This window comes from Bombina bombina, chromosome 2 (assembly GCF_027579735.1).
Source record: "Bombina bombina isolate aBomBom1 chromosome 2, aBomBom1.pri, whole genome shotgun sequence".
NCBI classification, from domain to species: domain Eukaryota; kingdom Metazoa; phylum Chordata; class Amphibia; order Anura; family Bombinatoridae; genus Bombina; species Bombina bombina.
In genome coordinates, this window is record NC_069500.1 from 347,339,129 (window position 1) to 347,360,095 (window position 20,967).

Below are 20,967 nucleotides of genomic sequence, written 5' to 3' on the forward strand. Positions count from 1 at the left end.
TATCAGGTTCAGAAGATTCTGCCTCAGATATTGACACTGATAAATCTTCATATTTATTTAAGATGGAGTTTATTCGTTGTTTACTTAAAGAAGTGTTGATTGCTTTAGATATGGAGGAGTCTAGTCCTCTTGATACTAAATCTACTAAGCGTTTTAAATTCGGTTTTCAAACCTCATGTAGTTATTCCTGAAGTTTTTCCAGTTCCTGATGCTATTTCAGTAGTAGTTTCTAGGGAATAGAATAGTCTGGGTACTTAATTTACTCCTTCTCAAAGGTTTAGGAAATTGTACCCTGTGCCATCTGATAGATTAGAGTTTTAGGATAAAATCCCTAACGTTGATGGGGCTATTTCTACTCTCGCTAAGAGTACTACTATTCCTACGGTGGATAGTACTTCCTTTAAGGATCCTTTAGACAGGAAGCTTGAATCCTTTCTAAGGAGAGCTTATTTATGTTCAGGTAATCTTCTTAGACCTGCTATTTCTTTGGCTGATGTTGCTGCAGCTTCAACTTTCTGGTTGGAGGCTTTAGCGCAACAAGTGTCAGACCATAATGCTTATAGCATTGCTAAACTTCTTCAACATGCTAATAACTTTATTTGTGATGCCATTTTTTTTATATCATTAGAATTGATGTCAGGTATATGTCTTTAGCTATCTTAGCTAGAAGAGCTTTATGGCTTAAATCTTGGAATGCAGATATGACTTCTAAGTCAACTTTGCTTTCTCTTTCTTTCCAAGGTAATAAATCATTTGGTTCACAGTTGGATTCTATTATTTCAACTGTTACTGGGGGGAAAGGAACCTTTTTGCCTCAGGACAAAAAATCTAAAGGTAAATACAGGGCTGCTAATCGTTTTCGTTCCTTTCGTCAGAATAAGGAACAGAAGCCTGACCCTTCCCCTAAAGGAACGGTTTCCATTTGGAAACCCTCTCCAGTCTGGAATAAATCCAAGCCTTTCAGAAAGTCAAAAGCAGCTCCTAAATCCAAGGTGCAGCCCTCATTCAAGCACAGCTGGTAGGGGGCAGGTTACGATTTTTTAAAGATGTTTGGATCAATTCGATTCACAGTCTTTGGATTCAGAACATTGTTTCTCAAGGATACAGAATAGGTTTCAAGATAAGACCTCATGTGAGAAGATTTTTTCTCTCTCGCATTCCAGTAAACCCAGTGAATGCTCAGGCATTTCTGAAATGTGTTTCAGATCTAGAGTTGGCTGGGGTAATTGTACCAGTTCCAGTTCTGGAACGGGGTCTGGGGTTTTACTCAAATCTATTCATTGTACCAAAGAAGGAGAATTCCTTCAGACCAGTTCTGGATCTAAAAATATTGAATCGTTATGTAAGAATACCAACATTCAAAATGGTGACTATAAGGACTATTCTGCCTTTTGTTCAGCAAGGGCATTATATGTCCACAATAGATTTACAGGATGCATATCTTTATATTCCAATTCATCCAGATCACTATAAGTTTCTGAGATTCTCTTTTCTAGACAAGCATTACCAGTTTGTTGCCCTTCCGTTTGGCCTAGCAACAGCTCCAAGGATCTTTTCAAAGGTTCTCGGTGCCCTTCTCTCTGTAATCAGAGAACAGGGTATTGCTGTATTTCCTTATTTGGACGATATCTTGGTACTTGCTCAGTCTTTACATTCTGCAGAATCTCATACGAATCAACTTGTGTTGTTTCTTCAAAAACATGGTTGGAGGATCAATTTACCAAAGAGTTCTTTGATTCCTCAGACAAAGTTAACCTTTTTGGGCTTTCAAATAGATTCAGTGTCCATGACTTTGTCTCTAACAGAGAAAAGACGTCTGAAGTTGGTTTCAGCTTGTCGAAGCCTTCAGTCTCAGTCATTCCCTTCGGTAGCTTTTTGCATGGAAATTCTAGGTCTCATGACTGCTGCATCGGACGCGATCCCCTTTGCTCGTTTTCACATGAGACCTCTTCAGCTTTGTATGCTGAACCAGTGGTGCAGGGATTATTCAAGGATATCACAAATAATATCCTTAAATCCCAATGTTCGGTCTTCTCTGACTTGGTGGTTGGATCACCATTGTTTGATTCAAAGGTCCTCTTTTGTTCGCCCAACCTGGACTGTGATCTCAACAGATGCGAGTCTTTCAGGTTGGGGAGCTGTATGGGGATCTCTGACAGCGCAGGGGGTTTGGGAATCTCAGGAGGCGAGATTACCAATCAACATTTTGGAACTCCGTGCGATTTTCAGAGCTCTTCAGTTCTGGCCTCTTCTGAAGAGAGAATCGTTTATTTGTTTTCAGACGAGCAATGTCACAACCGTGGCATATGTCAATCATCAGGATGGGACTCGCAGTCATCAAGCTATGAAAGAAGTATCTCGGATACTTTTATGGGCGGAATCCAGCTCCTGTCTAATTTCTGCGGTTCACATCCCAGGTGTAGACAATTGGGAAGTGGATTGTTCAAATCTGGGGACTTCCAGAAATAGATCTGATGGCCTCTCATCTAAACAAGAAACTTCCCAGGTATCTGTCCAGATCCAGGGATCCTCAGGCGGAAGCAGTGGACGCGTTGTCGCTTCCTTGGAATTATCATTCTGCCTATATCTTTCCGCCTCTAGTTCTTCTTCCAAGAGTGATTTCCAAGATTCTAATGGAACGTTCGTTTGTACTGCTGGTGGCTCCAGCATGGCCTCACAGGTTTTGGTATGCGGATCTCATTCGGATGGCCAGTTGCCAACCTTGGACACTTCCGTTAAGACCAGACCTTCTATCTCAAGGCCCATTTTTCCATCAGGATCTCAAATCATTAAATTTGAAGGTATGGAAATTGAAAACTTGATTATTAGTCATAGAGGTTTCTCTGACTTAGTAATTAATACTATGTTACAGGCTCGTAAATCTGTGTCTAGGAAGATTTATTATCGAGTCTGGAAGACTTACATTTCTTGGTGTTCTTCTCATAACTTCTCCTGGCATTCTTTTAGAATTCCTAGAATTTTACAGTTTCTTCTGGATGGTTTGGATAAAGGTTTATCTGCAAGTTCTTTGAAAGGACAAATCTCTGCTCTTTCTGTTCTTTTTCACAGAAAGATTGCTAATCTTCCTGATATTCATTGTTTTGTACAGGCTTTGGTTCGTATCAAGCCTGTCATTAAGTCAATCTCTCCTCCTTGGAGTCTTAATTTGGTTCTGAGGGCTTTACAGGCTCCTCCGTTTGAACCTATGCATTCTCTGGATATTAAATTACTTTCTTGGAAAGTTTTTTGTTCCTTTTGGCCATCTCTTCTGGTAGAAGAGTTTCTGAGTTACCTGATCTTTCTTGTGAATCTCCTTTTCTGATTTTTCATCAGGATAAGGCGGTGTTGCGGACTTCATTTCAATTTTTACTTAAGGTTGTGAATTCTAACAACATTAGTAGAGAAATTGTTGTCCCTTCATTGTGTCCTAATCCTAAGAATTCAAAGGAGAGATCTTTACATTCTTTGGATGTAGTTAGAGCTTTAAAATATTATGTTGAAGCTACTAAAGATTTTAGAAAGACTTCTAGTCTATTTGTTATCTTTTCTGGTTCCAGGAAAGGTCAGAAAGCTTCTGCCATTTCTTTGGCGTCTTGGTTAAAGTCTTTGATTCATCATGCTTATGTGGAGTCGGGTAAGTCCCCGCCTCAAAGGATTACTTCTCATTCTACTAGGTCAGTTTCTACTTCCTGGGCTTTTAAGAATGAAGCTTCTGTTGATCAGATTTGCAAAGCAGCAACTTGGTCTTCTTTGCATACTTTTACTAAATTCTACCATTTTGATGTTTTCTCTTCTTCTGAAGCAGTTTTTGGTAGAAAAGTACTTCAGGCAGCTGTTTCAGTTTGATTCTTCTGCTTATGATTTCAGGTTTTTTCATTATTATTAAAACTTTTGATTTGGGTTGTGGATTATTTTTTCAGCGGAATTGGCTGTCTTTATTTTATCCCTCCCTCTCTAGTGACTCTTGCGTGGAAGTTCCACATCTTGAGCTAGTGACGTATGGGATAGCAGATACCCATGGACTCTTGCTAATTACATGAAAGAAAACATAATTTATGTAAGAACTTACCTGATAAATTCCATTTCTTTCATATTAGCAAGAGTCCATGAGACCCACCCTTTTTGTGGTGGTTATGATTATTTTGTATAAAGCACAATTATTCCAATTCCTTATTTTTGATGCTTTCGCTCCTTTCTTATCACCCCACTTCTTGGCTATTCGTAAAACTGAATTGTGGGTGTGGTGAGGGGTGTATTTATAGGCATTTTGAGGTTTGGGAAACTTTGCCCCTCCTGGTAGGAATGTATATCCCATACGTCACTAGCTCATGGACTCTTGCTAATATGAAAGAAATGAATTTATCAGGTAAGTTCTTACATAAATTATGTTTTTGGACCTAAAGGTATCCCTTGGTTGTCCTGATACTCTGAGAAGTATCTTACGACTTCTAGCCTTGCTTCTTGGAGCGCTGGACTTTAGCTAGGGGTGATTCCTTCCTTTGGTCAGAGCTTTTCGAGTTTTTCTCGCTATCTGGATTCTCTGGATATGCATCCATACCCTTGTGTCTGGCTTTTTGGCCGGTTGGGGTGTTTAGTTCTAGGGTAAGGTTTGCCTGAACTATTAGGTGCCCGGACCTGTTTTTCTCCCTGAGACTTCCGGTTGCTGATGCTTTGCTTGGCCTTTTTACTGACCCAGTCTTGGGTGGTTTTGGCATCTTGGATCTCAGGGCTAGTCGGGGTGTTCCACGGTAGTGGGAACTTGGGCTTTGTCCTTGCTCCATCTACTCACCTGGTCATGGTTGGCCAGGTTTTCAGAGTATTTTTTACTCTTTGCCACAGCGTGGTTCATGTCATCTGGTGGTTAGCCATGTGGCTTGAGCCTCAAGGGTGGTTGGTTCGTACCCAGCTGCTGATGCTGGATGTCCATTTTCTGGTGTGCCTTAAGGTTGCATTCCCCTGGTCAGCTTGCCAGTGTTCCCGTGAATTCCCTTCTCTGCAGGCGAATGGGTTGGCTGTGCCTCTGCTTGGCAAGCTACTTGTAGGGGGATTCTTTTCTAGGACATCTGTATTGGGAATTTCACTTCCCATTAGCCGGTGCTTTCGGCCTTGAGGACAGTTGTTGCCCTTCCTGCATCATCCCTTTTCTTTAGGGGGATAGTCGGTCCTTGATTGGGGCTTCTCCTGGATGGGAGTCAGAAAGGTGGGATTGGTGCCCCCTGGGGTCTTGCTGGCTCGAAGCAGATTTGTTGGGAATTTATTTGATAGATCCTTAGGTCTATGACCTTGTTGCCTGTTTCAGAGTCGGGTTGTACTTGTGCTCTGTGGGGATGGCTGTGCTATACTTACGCTCGTTCCTGTACCTGTTTCAGGATTCTTAGTTTCCCTGTCTTGGATTCTGGAATCTGGGTTGGTCCAGCTGAGTGGAGGTCTGCAGGTCAGGATGGGCGAGCGGTCTAAGGACCTGTGTTCGCGCAGTCTCCTCTGGATGTGTGAGCTTGTTGAGTCTATCCTTTTAGCTTAGTCTGCTAGGGTATAGATTTTCCTTTCAACTTGCTCCATTGATTTCAGAAGAGGGTTTATTCTTCCTTCGGGTTCTGAGAGTATACTCGCCTTCTCTGGGGACCTCAATTTTGAGGTTTGTGTTCCCCTTTTCAGGGACCTGTGTGTAGTTCCGACAACATAGGTTGCCTAGAACGTGCCCTCTGTCTGGAGGTGGCTTTTGCTATCTGTTTCTTGCTTGACTTCTTTCTTCTTTCTTCTCCGGGTTTTTCTCCTGGGTGTATTACACACTTTTTTTTTTCATGGTCGAATACCTTGGTATTCTATGGCTGGACACTGGGAGGACTTTGCCTCTTCCGTTGCATTCCGTGCTTTAAGGATATTGGAGAGACGTCTGTTCTGTCTCTATGCCCTGTCTTATCCTGGGTTTAACTTGGTGTAGGCGTGGCCTCCTTTCTCTGTTTGGGCCCCTTTGGGTCTCTGAGCTGGGCTCACTTGTGGAGGTGTTCCTTTTTGTATTAGGGGATCTTTCGGGTTCCTTGGTTCTCCTTTGCCTTGTCCCCTTGGGGGTTTCGGCTGGTGTCTCCATTTGTGGAGATGAGCGGTGGGGGACTGTTTGTTGGGCGACGGTGTCTCCTGGAGGACTGTTGGCTCAGTCAAGTCCATTTGCGGTCACTAGTTTGGCTTCTGGACTAACTGAGTCAGTGTCACTGGGGCTTTTCCTCTTAAAATTTTCTCAGCTTCGGATGAAGCAGGGTTTTTTTTATTGGGTAGAGGTTCAGGCCTGGTGCCCTCAGTATGGGCCGCCTATTGTACCCTCCCGTCTTGGCATTCAGTGTCCTGTATAGCTTGGGTATTGTTTTCTCAAAAGGAATGAATGCAGCTGTGGACTCTTTCCATTTAAGAAGAAAAACATAAATTATGCTTACCTGATAATTTCTTTTTCTTCTGATGGAAAGAGTCCACAGCTCCCCACCCGTAATTTTTATGTGGGACATCCTTATATCTTCTGACATCTTTCACCCTGATATTTCTTCTACTGTTCCTTGGCAGAATGACTGGGGGATGAGGGGAGTGGGGGGAGTATTTAAGCCTTTGGCTGGGTTGTCTTTGCCTCCTCCTGGTGGCCAGGTTCTTATTTCCCAAAAGTAATGAATGCAGCTGTGGACTCTTTCCATCAGAAGAAAAGGAAATGATCATCTAAGAATAATTTATGGTTTTTTTTTTTTTGTTTTTGTTTTTTAACTTCCTTAGTGCAGTCCATTACTTCTTGTCACAGCCCACAAGGGGTCTGGGATCTGTACAAGAAGGCAAAGTAGCAGTTTTTCCTTGAAGTGTTGCTAGGAAACCTAATCTAGATGCTATTGGTTTATTCGATTTGTTCAGTAGAGGACTTTTGCTACAAATATACTTTGACTAACAATATAGCAGTTCTGGAATGTCTGCTGTTATCTAGTTGTAGGCTGTGGCTACACTGAAAGAAAACAAGTTATTAGTTTCCTATTTAACAGAATCTATTTTTGTGTTAACATAATCTTTTTTTCTTTTTCCTGCTATAAAGGGAGCACTGTTTTATATCAGTTTGAAATGACATTAAACACCTATATTTAATATTTGTACATTTAATTAAGAATGTAACTTGAAGATTAAGCATTTTTATATGACGATTTATCTGCTTTTGAAATCTTCAATTTAACTATCGTCTACACAGTGAGTGCTGCCATACTGTAACGTACGTTACACTGAGGTCGAGTCATGTGATGCGCGCTTCAGGGAAAAGTATCTACAAGCAGTGGAGGCTCCTCCGTTTGTGCACATTCGCACGTGAACCCCCAGCCAGGGCAAGAGGGGAAAAAAAATTGAGCAAAAAAAAAAAAAACAATTACCATAAAATATTTGTTTAATAAAATATTATTTTTCAAATAGTCTCCTATGATCCTATCTGAAAAATTAATATTTTATTATTATCCCCAGCAAGTTGCAACAGTACTGCTGCCTAGTTAGTATTTATTACTCCTCTCTGTGTCACTGTCTACTAGTGTTCTGTATCTGTACATAGGGAGGCAGAGGCAGGAGGGAGGGAGCTAGGACCGGGCGGACACAACAGCATAGCAGACAGTATTATGCTCTGCTCTGCCTGACAACAGCTGACGTCACTAGCTTCCAGACTCTCACTCTGTTTCCTCCTCTCCCGACCCGACCAGCAGACTGCTGTGTGCGCACACTAACTATTCGTCGCACGTGCGAATAGAGGGAGACCCTTTCCTGCACAGTGATCTATTCTTCACTGTGCAGGCGTAGCTCCTCCCAGGCCCGTCACTGCCATAGACCCATAATCGCACAGGCTGAAGTGTGCGGTCTTGCACGTCAGCCTCTGCTCTGCCTATGCCTCCTCCCACTGCCTTATCCCGCCTCACTGTGATACGCTGTTGCGTCCACGTGACGGCCCCCACAAGGCTCCTCCCCCTCAACGGCGCAAAAGTCACATTGATGAGATAGCCGTTGAGGAGAGAGGAGTCTTGTGTTGGTGTTGCTGAGACACTGTGACTTTGCAAATCCATTCTCATCTTTAAGTTTAACTTGTTGGCACGAATTTGAACTTGGTGCTATATTTGCTAACCTGCCTCTTGGCTGCAACTTGCAAGCAATCTCTATTTGCTAACCTGCCTCTTGGCTGCAACTTGCAAGCAATCTCTATATCTCTATACAGACAGACAGACGTCTGTTGTAACTTGTACTGTTACTTAACTGCTGCAGCCTGCAGTGCTGCTGGTTGTCCTGAGCGAACTGTGAGAATAGATTAGAGTCACACAGTCACTCCGAGTTAGTTAGCAGGAGGGTGGTAGGGACTAGGGAGAAAGCATAATTTTTTTTGCTGCAGGCCTGCAGCTTATTAGTTATTTATAATTTTATTACTAATACTAGTTAATACACTACAGAGCAGACCAGTTGGTTCTTGAAGTTGAAGAGAGAGAGTGAGTGAGTGAGTCAGTCAACAAACAGTTTAAGTTTATTTAGACTACAAGAACAGTAGTCAGTCTAGAGAGAGTAGACTACTTAGACAGTGTCTAGTCTAGTGTCAGTGAAAAACAAAGTTCATTTTTATATTTACTAAAAACAGATACAGACAGACAGATTAGAGAGTTCTTTAGTGGAGTAATTTTGGAATAATAAAATAATTTTTTAGCAAATAAATTAATGCAGATTCATTGCAATTAGAAGTTTTGCAAAAAAAGGTGATTTAAAAAAAAAAAAAAAAATAGGTAACTGCTGTGCTGCTGCTTGCTGATACTAGTTGTTGACCGTTGACGGCTGTCACGGTAGTTTACCATTAATACATTTAAGTATTTTAGCAGATTAATTAATTAGCAGATTGTAATTAGAAGTTTTGCAAAAAAAGGTAAAATATTTAAAAAAAAAAAAAAAAAAAAAAAAAAAGTTAACTGCTGCCTGCTGATACTAGTTGTTGACGGCTGTCACAGTTGCTTACTTACCTACAAGTTTTATATATTATATAAGAACCGCAAAACTATTACTTCAAGTTGAGTTGTATATTTTCTAACAGCTGCAGAGCAGCAGAGTTACCTACCTACAAGTTATATATTAAATAACAACCGCCAAACTATTAAACTATTAAGTTGTATATTTTCTAACAGCTACAGAGCTACCTACCTACAAGTTATATAGTACATAACAACCGCCAAACTATTAAACTATTAAATTGTATATTTTCTAACAGCTGCAGAGCTACCTACAAGTTATATATTAGATAACAACCGCCAAACTATAAAACTATTACTTCAAGTTGAGTTGTATATTTTCTAACAGCTGCAGAGCTACCTACCTACAAGTTATATATTAGATAACAACCGCCAAACTATAAAACTATTACTTCAAGTTGAGTTGTATATTTTCTAACAGCTGCAGAGCTACATACCTACAAGTTATATATTACATTACAACCGCCAAACTATTAAAATATTAAGTTGTATATTTTCTAACAGCTGCAGAGCTACCTACCTACAAGTTATATATTAGATAAGAGCAAAGGACTGTTCTTTGTGTGTAAACTAACAGTTAAGATGGCACTTAGTAAAATTAGTGTGTCTGAGCTAAAGCAATTACATTTTTCAACGTTGCCCATTGAAAGAAAAATGGAAATTAAAATGCTCAGGCCAACACCTATGCTTAACCTTACCCAGGTGACAAAATGTAAAACTAGAGATTACAAAAGAGAATTCAAACCCGAGGTATATGATAAATATCCATGGATTTGTGGTTGTGAATTATCTAACAGGCTCTTTTGTTTTTATTGTCTGCTGTTTGCAAAACAAAGTGGGGATTCAAGCTGGGTGAGTTATGGTGTCGCCGATTTATCACATTTAAGTCAAAAAACAAATAAACATAATTGCTCCCAATCACATTTAAACTCCACATTAGAATTTAATTTGCTAGGAAGGGTTGATATTCTGCAACAACTTGACAGTGCATATCGTTTGAATATTAAAAAACATAATGAGCAAGTAACGAAAAATCGCTATGTTCTTTCAAAAATAATTAATTGTATTTTATTTTGCGGCGCATTTTGAGCTTGCACTTCGAGGACATGACTAACGCGATGATTCATTAAATCCAGGCATTTTCAGAGGTCTTATAAACTTCTCAGCAGAGCTTGATGCATCTCTAATAGAACATCTCGCTAGTGCCACTGTTTTTAAAGGAACGTCAAAAGAAATTCAAAACGATTTATTAGACTGTATGCTTACTGTTTGCCAGAACCAAAAAAAGAAGGAAATCTCAAATGCAAGTTTTGTAGCAGTGATAGCAGATGAAACTACTGATGTTTCATCTGCCTTCCAATTGGTTGTTGTTTTTAGATACATTATAGGTAACGGACAACCGGTTTAGAGATTCTGGGAATTCACTAATCCAGCTGGACATGATGCAGAATCTTTAGCTACGTGTATTCAAGCTACTTTGGAAAAAGTTATAGACAACCCAGAGAAACTCATATCGCAGAGTTACGACGGTGCAAGCGTGATGAGTGGTCAGCATGCAGGTGTTCAGGCTATAATTAAACGTACCTACAAGAATGCACATTTTGTGCATTGCTACGCACATCAGCTCAATTTAATTGTCAGCCAAGCAAGCAGTCAAAATCAACAAGTTTGAGTATTTTTTTCAAATCTAAGTGACATTACTAACTTTTTTTTTTAGTAACTCGCCACAAAGGATAGCTATTCTAGATGAAACTGTTAGGATACCTCATGGTTCAGCCACCAGGTGGAATTTCAAGAGTCGAACCGTCAATACAGTTTTTGAAAACAGGGAACAGTTAATTGAATGCATGGAAAAAATAGAGTCAACATCGAAAAAAGAAATAGCTATAAATCAAGCAGGGGCTATTCGGCGTATCTTACAAGACTCGGTATTCGTGTTCTGGCTTACAGTTTTTCACAATATTATGCCACATGTAGATGTGTTATACAACCAACTTCAGAAAACACAAACAGATGCGGCACTTATTCGAAAACATATTAACACTTTCCAGCAGACAATGGAAAACGAAAGGAATAGAATGGACACAGTGACCATGACGATATCAGAAACAGAGGAAACATCTAGGAAAAGGAAGAGAGAAAATATTCACATTGCTCAGAATGTGGCAGCTAAAGAGATATGCGATGTTATCACAAATCAAGTAAAAGATAGATTTTCTTTTATAACTCACTACTCGGCTGTTTCTCTCCTCCAAGCGGAAAAATTTGCGGATTACGAGAATTTTTTTCCAAATCGGCTTCTTGACCAAACATCAGCTGTTTATCACACATTACAGAAAGATCGCCTGAAAACTGAACTAGGAGTAATTTACAGAAGACCAGATTTCCGAAATATGAATGGTGCCATCAGTCTTCTACAGTTTTTGTAATAGAAAATAACTTGGACAGTACTTTCTCGGAGACCTACAAACTGTTGCAAATTATTTCGACTATTCCCGTGACAACTGCTGAGGCTGAGAGATGTTTCTCAACTTTAAAACGAGTTAAGACATTTCTAAGGAGCACCATGACTGAGGAAAGACTGACTGCTCTAGCCATGCTCACAATTGAAAAACAATTGATCAATGACATGCCTACATTCACCGAAAATGTTATTGATTTATTTGCATCAAAAAAAGACAGGCGGATTGACTTAATTTACAAAAATTGTACTTGAGTTATCAACATTCTCTTTTAATCTTTACCTTTGAAGTTAATTATTAAGCACTAGTGTAATAGAAATAATCTTCTTTTGTAGAAAGTAAAATGTTGGTGTTTTTATCTTAATGTTGCCACAGCCTTTGGCTGCATTGCCTAATATCGAACACTGGGGGCTAGGGCAACAATAATTGAGATGTGGTTTTATTTCTCTATGAAGTGGAAGGTTCTTTAAATCCAGGAATATATATATTTTCATAAATGTACATTCAAGATACTTATTATTTCGCAGCTTTGATTAATCATTTGGTTAATATATATGTTATTATATAATTTAACTGAGCATGTATATTTTAAGACTAGACATGGGTATACTGAAGAGTATGGATTCTTGTATATTAAGTATTAGACATGGTCATAATATTAAATATTATAAATATATATATATATATATATATATATATATATATATATATATATACTTCCTACTGATAATATCTTAAGAGATTAAATTAATAGTCATTTTGCAAACAGGATCTTGTTTTTATTGTCTCCTGTTTGAAAAACAAAGTGGTGATTCAAGTTGGGTGAGTTATGGTGTCGCCGATTTATCACATTTAACTCCAAAAATATAAATAATTGCTACCAATCACATTTATACTCCCCATTAGAGTTTAATTTGCTATGAAGGATTGATATTTGCCAACAACTTGTCAGTGCATATTGTTTGAATGTTAAACACAATCATCAAGTAACCACAAATCGTTATGTTCTTTCAAAAATTATGAATTGTATTCTATTTTCCGGCAGATTTGAGCTTTCACTTCGAGGACATGATGAACGCGATGATTCATTAAATATTGGGAGACTTAAAAGGATTGTAATTTAATACTTAGTTAGTATGATACTAATAATCAGCTATACTATTAACTATTTGAAATCAATTGATTACTCATTTCATATTCTGATATTACATTGCATTTAATTAGAATTCTGTAGTGATTAATTTATTGTAAAGATATTTATATTTCCTTATTATCCCACTTTAATATAAATATATTCCATATTTGAAGTCATTCCTTAATAAAGTATAGGAGTATATAAAACTATATGAAAATTAGGTACAAGTCATTTCATATGAAATTTTGTCTTCTACATGCTTGCATCGATTCTGAGCTAGAATACCTTTCCAGACGTATATGTGGATTCACACCTTCAAAAGTATTGTTAGTCTCATCATTTGTATATCATACAAGGGATAATTACTTACTTTCCTGAAGATTGAGCATATCTGAACTAAAGCACAGAATTGTTTCTCTGTCACCCCAGAGAGGTAACATGGCTATCTTGTTTGTAGAGATCTAATCTCATTAAGCGATGAAGTAAAGAATCTTTTGAAGCTTAAACTTTAACAAATGTTCCCTTTGTATATTTTTTACATATCCTGCCTGTGAGCTGTATTGGAGCATAGTATTTATATATAATTGATGTTACATTTCATAAAAATATATTTCATATCTGAGTACATTACTTTAATACAGTTTGAGTGAATGAAATCATATACAGTTGTATGCAAAAGTTTAGGCACCTCTGACAATTTCCATGATTTTCAGTTAAAAATAATTGGCTGTTTGGATCAGTAATTTCATTTTGATGTATCAAATAAATGAAGGACACAGTAAAAATTCAGTAGTGAAATTAGGTTTATTGGATTAACAGAAAATGTGCAATATGCATCAAAACAAAATTAGACAGGTGCATACATTTGTGCACCCTTGTTATTTTGTTGATTTGAATACCTGTAACTACCTAGCACTGATTAATTGGAAGACAAAATTGGTTTGGTGAGCCCATTAAGCCTTAAACTTCATAGAAAGGTGTATCCAATCATGAGAAAAGGTTTTAAGGTGGCCAATTGCAAGTTGTTCTCTATGACTCTCCTCTGAAGAGTGGCAACATGGGGGCCACAAAACAACTCTCAAATTACCTAAAAACAAAGAGTGTTCAGCATCATGGTTTAGAGGAAGGCTACAAAAAGCTATTGCATAGATTTAAGATGTCAGTGTCCACTGTGAGGAACATAGTCAGCATGGTGAGGATATGGAAGACCACAGGCACAGTTCTTGTTAAGGCCAGAAGTGGCAGGCCAAGTAAAATATTGGATAGTCAAAGGATGATAAGAACGGTCAAAAACAGCCCACAGACCACCTCCAAAGACGTGTACTACTGAGAATATTGTTGAGGGTCTCATGGATTCCACTCAATATCAGCAGATACTTGAGAATAATGTTGAGGAATCAGTCACAAACTTCAGTTGAAGTTACCCCCAGGCCGGGGCTGGATATTTCAAGAAGACGATGACCAAAAACACTGCTGGGTCAAATGGGTGGGGCCATTTGATGAGCGTGACTTTCGCAAAGGGGTGTGGTTTTTAAAAAGGGGCGTGGTTTTTCAAAGGGTCGTGGCTTTCTAATAGGGGCAGGGTCTTGTGCACCCCCATCCTAAAAATTCACCAGCCGCCACTGTCTAAAAGACATCTATGAAGCTTACTCTGTTGCTGAGAGCGAGCTTCGTAGAGATTTATGTGACAGATATGTTAGAGGAGCATATTGTCAGCACTTACTTGTGCCTCTGGTATTGCTGGTCAGTGCAACAGTCTAATCCATGCACACATAATTCTATAAGTTTAGCCACATCTGGAATAGTCCCCAGCACATATGCAACGTTAGGACAGATGATCGAAGGAATGGGAAAACAGAGTAGTGTAAAATTATTAGAAGGGAGGCTTAGATATGAAAAAAAAATGTGGTTTGAAATTTAACATTATTTACAATATGAGCATTGAAACTTTATTGAATTTAAACTTAAGTATTTAAGGTCTCTTTAAGCAAAGTAAAGTTTATGTACCAGCTATTAGTAAAAGAGGAGGCGCATACTGGAGCACAAGGAAAGCACCAAAGCTATTGCAGAATAATTGCTGTTATGATTGGATTTATGTTTAGGAATGTTGGAATAGGTTAAAAATCAGTTTGACATTTGCAATACTTGTTCTGATAAATAAATCACAAGACATATGGATCTACATATAATAATTTTCTTTCATAAGATAGTGAGAGTCCGTGAGCCACCACATGTGGGATTAAAGGCCAGTACTGCAGGAGGAGGCAGAACACCCCACACAACAGAGCTTTAATCCCTCCCACTTTTCCATGATTTCTTGGACAATTGTTTGTCTCCAGCAAGGAGTGCTGACCTACACATTGATTGAAAGGGGTTCTCTAAGTTTTCCTCTCCTGTTGTGAGTTTAAGGGCCAGTTCTAAAGCTCTTCGCTCAGGTGAAATTATCTAAGAAGTCTTGTCAGTATGGCAGTGTCATTCAAAGAATTTTAGAAAGATAAATACTTTACCTTGGGAGATGTTTATCTCACTATGCAGGTTTTTTACCTTGGGAGATGTTTATCTCACTATGCACGTTTCTGTACGCGCAGGAGAGACTCCCTATAATTACAATCAAAGGTCTAAAAAAAAAAAAAAACCAGAAAAAATTCCCCTAAGATTTTGCGTGATGTCTCTGCCTGGTGGAAAGTTTATCGAGTCCTAAGAATTACTGCTGGAACAGTTTCAAAATGTTTCAATTTTTGCAGGATTCTCTGATAAGGGTTAAACAGCCAATTCCCTTAAAGGGACCTATAACACCTTCAAAAAATCCTTTAAACTAAATTATACTGGTGTTTTTTTTTTAAATACTTTTGAATGTCTGTTTCCCTTATTATGCTTAATTCTAATATAATGGATGTAAATTCTGAATATCCTCTGTTGTACCACAGGTATTATGCAGGATGGGCTGATAAGTATCATGGAAAAACCATTCCAATTGATGGAGATTATTTTACCTACACTAGACATGAGCCAGTTGGTGTTTGTGGACAGATCATTCCGGTATGTTGGATATATTGTATACAAATCAAATAATGATCCTCTGGTAATCGGCTTAACATATTGATTGTAAATGTTTAATGAGCCGATAACCACTATTTTCTACAGTGCTTGGTAATCATTAGAGTACATAGATACTGTATGTAGCAAGTGTGTCAATTAGCTCTACTGTTTGTGTTTTTTATTACTTGCATGGCTGCCCCTCGTGTGTGTGGTTTTGTCAATGATACATCAATCAGATGCTGTACATAATGGCCTGTAGAAAGTAAACAGAACTCCATTGCTATTAAGATCCATCATTCAGAAAAAAAGCAACTAAAGCAGAGAAGTTGGCTGTGGTTGCTTTCCACAGAATGAGTAGTATAGCATCTGGCCCTGCTGGCATGGAAATGTGTTGTCCATTGCGGATGCTAAATATTTGGTGAGATTTTACCACAATTACTATGCAGCAAATACTAGCATTTAGTGCCCTTAGAATGGGTTTGTTTGCTTTTACTACAAACTGAACTTTGATCAACCTGAATAAATAATTTAAATTTTGACTTCTCTGCTTAAATGGCAGGACCCCCCCACTACAAACTCTTGTATGCTTCCCGATTGGTGTTATGCGAGTATCTCCACCAGTAATTGATGATGAAAATCAATCTGCAAATGTATATTAGTTTTGTGGGCAAGACAGAAGCAAAAATTTAGCAACCTAGAACCGAACCTATTTATCATTATTTATTTTTTTTATTTTAATTTTTTTGCAGTGGAACTTCCCTTTGCTGATGTTGGCTTGGAAATTTGGGCCAGCGTTGGCCACCGGAAATGTGATTATAATGAAGGTTGCAGAGCAAACACCACTGACAGCTCTGCATGTTGCTAGCCTGGTGAAAGAGGTAAAAAGTTGATGGATTTAGAGTATGATTTATTAGAATACTATGTTCATCTATAGGGCCAGCACTATTAACAGTATAACCAGGTACCACCATGAGATACTGCCAAATTCACATACAATATAGCAGGTAGTCCTGAAATGTGTAACAATTACACATTTACTACCATATTTTATAGCCGAATCAATTAAACATTTCATCTCATGACTTCTCATCTTACCACTTGATGGCAGCCGTAAGATAAAATCTCAAAAGAAAATACCACAATAAAATACATTTCTTCTATAAAGGTAAGAGGAGACCATGGATTCATCCTTTACTTGTGGTATATTATCCTCCTGCTAAAAGGAAGTGGCAAAGAGCACCACAGCAGAGCTGTCTATATAGCTCCTCCCTTAGCTCCACCCCCCAGTCATTCTCTTTGCCTACTCTAAGTACTAGGAAGGGTAAAGTGAAAGAGGTGATAAAATATTAGTTTTTTATTTCTTCAAGCAAGAGTTTGTTGTTTTAAATGGTACCGGTGTGTACTATTTACTCTCAGGCAGCAGATGGATGAAGACTACTGCCTGGAGGATGATGATCTTAGCATTTGTAACTAAGATCCATTGCTGTTCCCACAGAGGCTGAGGAGTACAGGAAACTTTAGTGTGAGGAACGGTTTCAATGCAGCAATGAGGTATGTTCAGTCATATTTTTCTGGAGAGACTGTATTTCAGAAAGGCTGACATTATACCCAGGAGGGTAAGGGTAAGCAGTAATCCTAGAGCTAAAAGAAGGGCATTACTTGCATATGGGGCCAATTACAAATATGGTTGACCCTGAATTGCAAATGTTTGGGAGCAAACATTTTTTGACTAGGGAGTGCTTTAACGTTTTTGTTTGCAATAACGTTTTGGGCAGCTTTATTAAGGGCACACATGGCTTAACTTTTGGGTCTCAGAACCCACACGGCTAGTTATAACCGCTCTGGTGCGGTTCTGTAAGGCTATGGAGACATCGAGTGAGATGGGCGGGGCCTATTTTTGCGCCTCAGATGCACAGTTAGTTTGTTCAGCAAGCTTTAACTCCTGAGGGCCCTGGTGTATGTTTTGGGCCAAATCGAAGCTTTTACTCCACATTTTCGATCCCTGAGGGCAGGTAGGGCCACAGCAGGGCTGTGGCAAGGTGCGGAGAGGGTTTTTTTCCAGATCTGGGCCTATTTTCGATCCGGTTTTCAAATTAAGGGGTTAATTGTTAAAATTTTTTGTTGTGCAATCTTAACTACCTATATTGTGTCTACATACAAAATTTTGAAAAATTTGGTGCATGTTTAGGCTGTTTTGCAGAACGTGTATGCTTTTTTTTCTCTTAAAGGCGCAGTACCGTTTTTTAAGATTTATTTTTTCTTTTCTATGACATCTGTGTTGGGAATTTCTCTTCCCATTAGCCAGTGCCTTTGGCATTTGAGAGAGTTGTTGCCCTTCCGGCATCATCCCTTTTCTTTAGGGGGATATTCTCTTCCCTATGGAGTTGGAGTCCTTGCTTGGGGCTTCTCCTGAATGGGAGACGGAAGGGTGAGATTGGTTCCCACTGGGGTTTTGCTTGCTCCAAGCAGACTTGTTGGGCCTTTATTTGATAGAGCCTTAGGTCTATGGCCTTCTCTGTTTCAGAGTTGGGTTGTACTTGTACTCTGTGGGGATGGCTATGCTATCCTTACGCTCTTTCCTGTACCTGTTTCGGGATTCCTTTGTTCCCCTGTCTTGGATCCCTGAGGCTGTGTGTGTGGGTCTGCAGGTCAGGATAGCAGAGAGGTCTAAGGAACTGCATTCGGGTCGCAGTCTCCTCTGGATGTGTGAGCTTGTTGAGTCTATCCTGTTAGCTTAGGCTGCTAGGGTATAGATTTTCCTTTCAACTTGCTCCATTGATTAAGAGAGGGTTTACTCTTCCTTCGGGATCTGAGGGTACTCTCTCCTCCTCGGGGGCCTCGATTGAGGTTTTGTGTTCCCCTTTTTAGGGACCTGTATGTAGGTATGGCGACTTAGGTTGACTGGAACGTGCCCTCTGTCTGGGGGTTGCTTTTGCAGTCTGTTTCTTGCTTGACTGCTTCTTCCTCTCAAGTACCCTCTGTGTCGTCCTGTTATGGACTCTGTGTTCTCAAACTCTGGGTTTTTCATCTGGGTGTATTACACACTTTTTCATGGTTGAATGCTTTGGTATTCTATGGTCAGACACTGGGAGGACTTTGTTCTCTTCAGTTGCATTCCGTGCTTGCAGGATGTTGGAGGGACGTCTGTTCTGTCTCTGTGCCCGGTCTTATCCCGGGTTTCGCTTGGTATAGGCGTGGCCTCCTTTCCGTGTTTGGGCCCCTTTGGGTCTCTGTGAGCTGGGCTCACTTGTGGAGGTGTTATTTTTGTATTAGGGGACCTTTCAGTTTGCTTGGTTCTCCTTTACCTTGTTCCCTTGGGGGTTTCGGCTGGTGTCTCCTTCAGTTGTGGAGATGAGCGGCGGGGGACCGTTTGTTGGGCGACGGTGTCTCCTGGAGGAGGACTGTTGGCTCAGTAGAGTCCGTTTGCGGTCTCTAGTTGGTTTCTGCTCTAACTGCGAGTCAGTGTCATTGGGGCTTTTCCTCTTAAAATTTTCTCAGCTTCGGACGAAGCAGGGTTTTTTATGGGGTAGAGGTTCAGGCCTGGTGCCCTCAAAATGGGCCGCCTATTGTACCTTTCCCGTATTGATATTCAGTGTCCTCTAAAGCTTGGGTATTGTTTTCCCAAAAGGAATGAATGCAGCTGTGGACTCTTTCCATTTTAGAAGAAAAACATAAATTATGCTTACCTGATAATATCCTTTTCTTCTGATGGAAAGAGTCCACAGCTCCCCACCCGTAATTTTATGTGGGGCATCTTTAGATTTTCTGGCATCTTTCACCCTGATATTTCTTCTACTGTTCCTTGTTCCTCGGCAGAATGACTGGTGGATGAGGGGAGTGGAAGCAGTATTTAAGCCTTTGGTTGGGTTGTCTTTGCCTCCTCCTGGTGGCCAGGTTCTTATTTCCCAAAAGTAATAAATGCAGCTGTGGACTCTTTCCATCAGAAGAAAAGGAAATTATCAGGTAAGCATAATTTATGTTATTAAATACATTCTAAAAACAATGTTACAAAGCATCCTATTAAGAACTAGAACTCATCCCTTGCTGATTAAAGGGATAGGAAAGTCAAAATAAAACTTGCATGATTCAGTTAGGGCATGCAATTTTAAGACGCCTTTTTAAATTAACTTATAATTTCAAATTTGGTTCGTTCTCTTTATATCCATTGTTTAAAAAGAATACACACATATCCTACACTAGTGAGAGCTAGTTGCTGTTTGGTGCCTGCACACATTTGTCTCTTGTGATTGGCTAGCTAGATGTGTTCAGCTCGCTGCCATTAGTGCAATGGTGTTCCTTCAGCAAAAGATAACATGACGATTAAGCAAATTTGATAATAGAAGTAAATTAAAAAGTTGTTCATAATTGTATGCTCTATTAAAATAATGAAAGAAAATGTTTGGGTTTCCTGTCCCTTTGAACAGGCCAGTGCTATTCAGCATGCTGTCTAGTAACCTATGCCTTTCTCAGAGGAGAAATATCCTGTAGTATAGCGGCCTGATTATGCCAAAAAATTAAATAAAATCTAAAACTTAAAGGGACATGAAACCCAATTTTTTTCTTTCATCATTCAGATAGAGCAGTGATTTTTAACCTTTTTTTTTGCCGTGGCACACTTTTTTACATTAAAAAATCCTGTGGCACACCACCATCCCAAAATTTTAAAAAAATCACACATTGTAGCCTAAAACAGTATATATATATATATATATATATATATATATATATATATATATATATATATATATATATATATATATATATATATATATATATATATATATATATATATATATATATATATATATATATATATATATATATATATATACACACACACATACACACATACACACACACACTGTATGTATTGTGCTGTTATGCCATGCCTCCTACAAACTACCCCTGCACTGGGAGTAAAAAACAAGCAAAGTTTTAAAAATATGTCACACTGTTGTCAGTCTGCCGTGGCACACCTGAGGATCTCACGGCACACTGGTTGAAAAACACTGAGATAGAGAATACAATTTTAAACAACTTTCCAATTCTGTTATTTTATTTGCTTCATTCTCTTGATATCGTTTGTTGAAAAGCATATCTAAATATGATTAGAAGCTGCTGATTGGTGGCTGCACATAGATGCCTCGTGTGAATGGCTCACCCATGTGCTGTGCTATTTCTTCAACAAAGGATACCTAAAGAATGAGGCAAATTAGATAATGGAAGTAAATTGTTTAAAATTGTATTCTCTACCTGAATCATGAGAGAATTTTTGGGTTTCATGTCCCTTTTAAGTGTGCTGTGAAATAGCAGTCCTGATGGTTTCCAAAAA

At 39.0% G+C, this 20,967-nt stretch overlaps 1 protein-coding gene across 1 annotated transcript in view; it reads left to right on the top strand.

Moving 5' to 3' along the window:
* Positions 1-20,967, top strand: part of ALDH2 (aldehyde dehydrogenase 2 family member) — a 291,434-nt gene that overhangs the window by 108,323 nt on the left and 162,144 nt on the right. The window contains exons 5-6 of the mRNA XM_053699758.1: positions 15,524-15,635; positions 16,385-16,513. Coding sequence (XP_053555733.1) covers positions 15,524-15,635; positions 16,385-16,513 — 241 coding nt within the window. The remainder of the gene's footprint in view (positions 1-15,523; positions 15,636-16,384; positions 16,514-20,967) is intronic.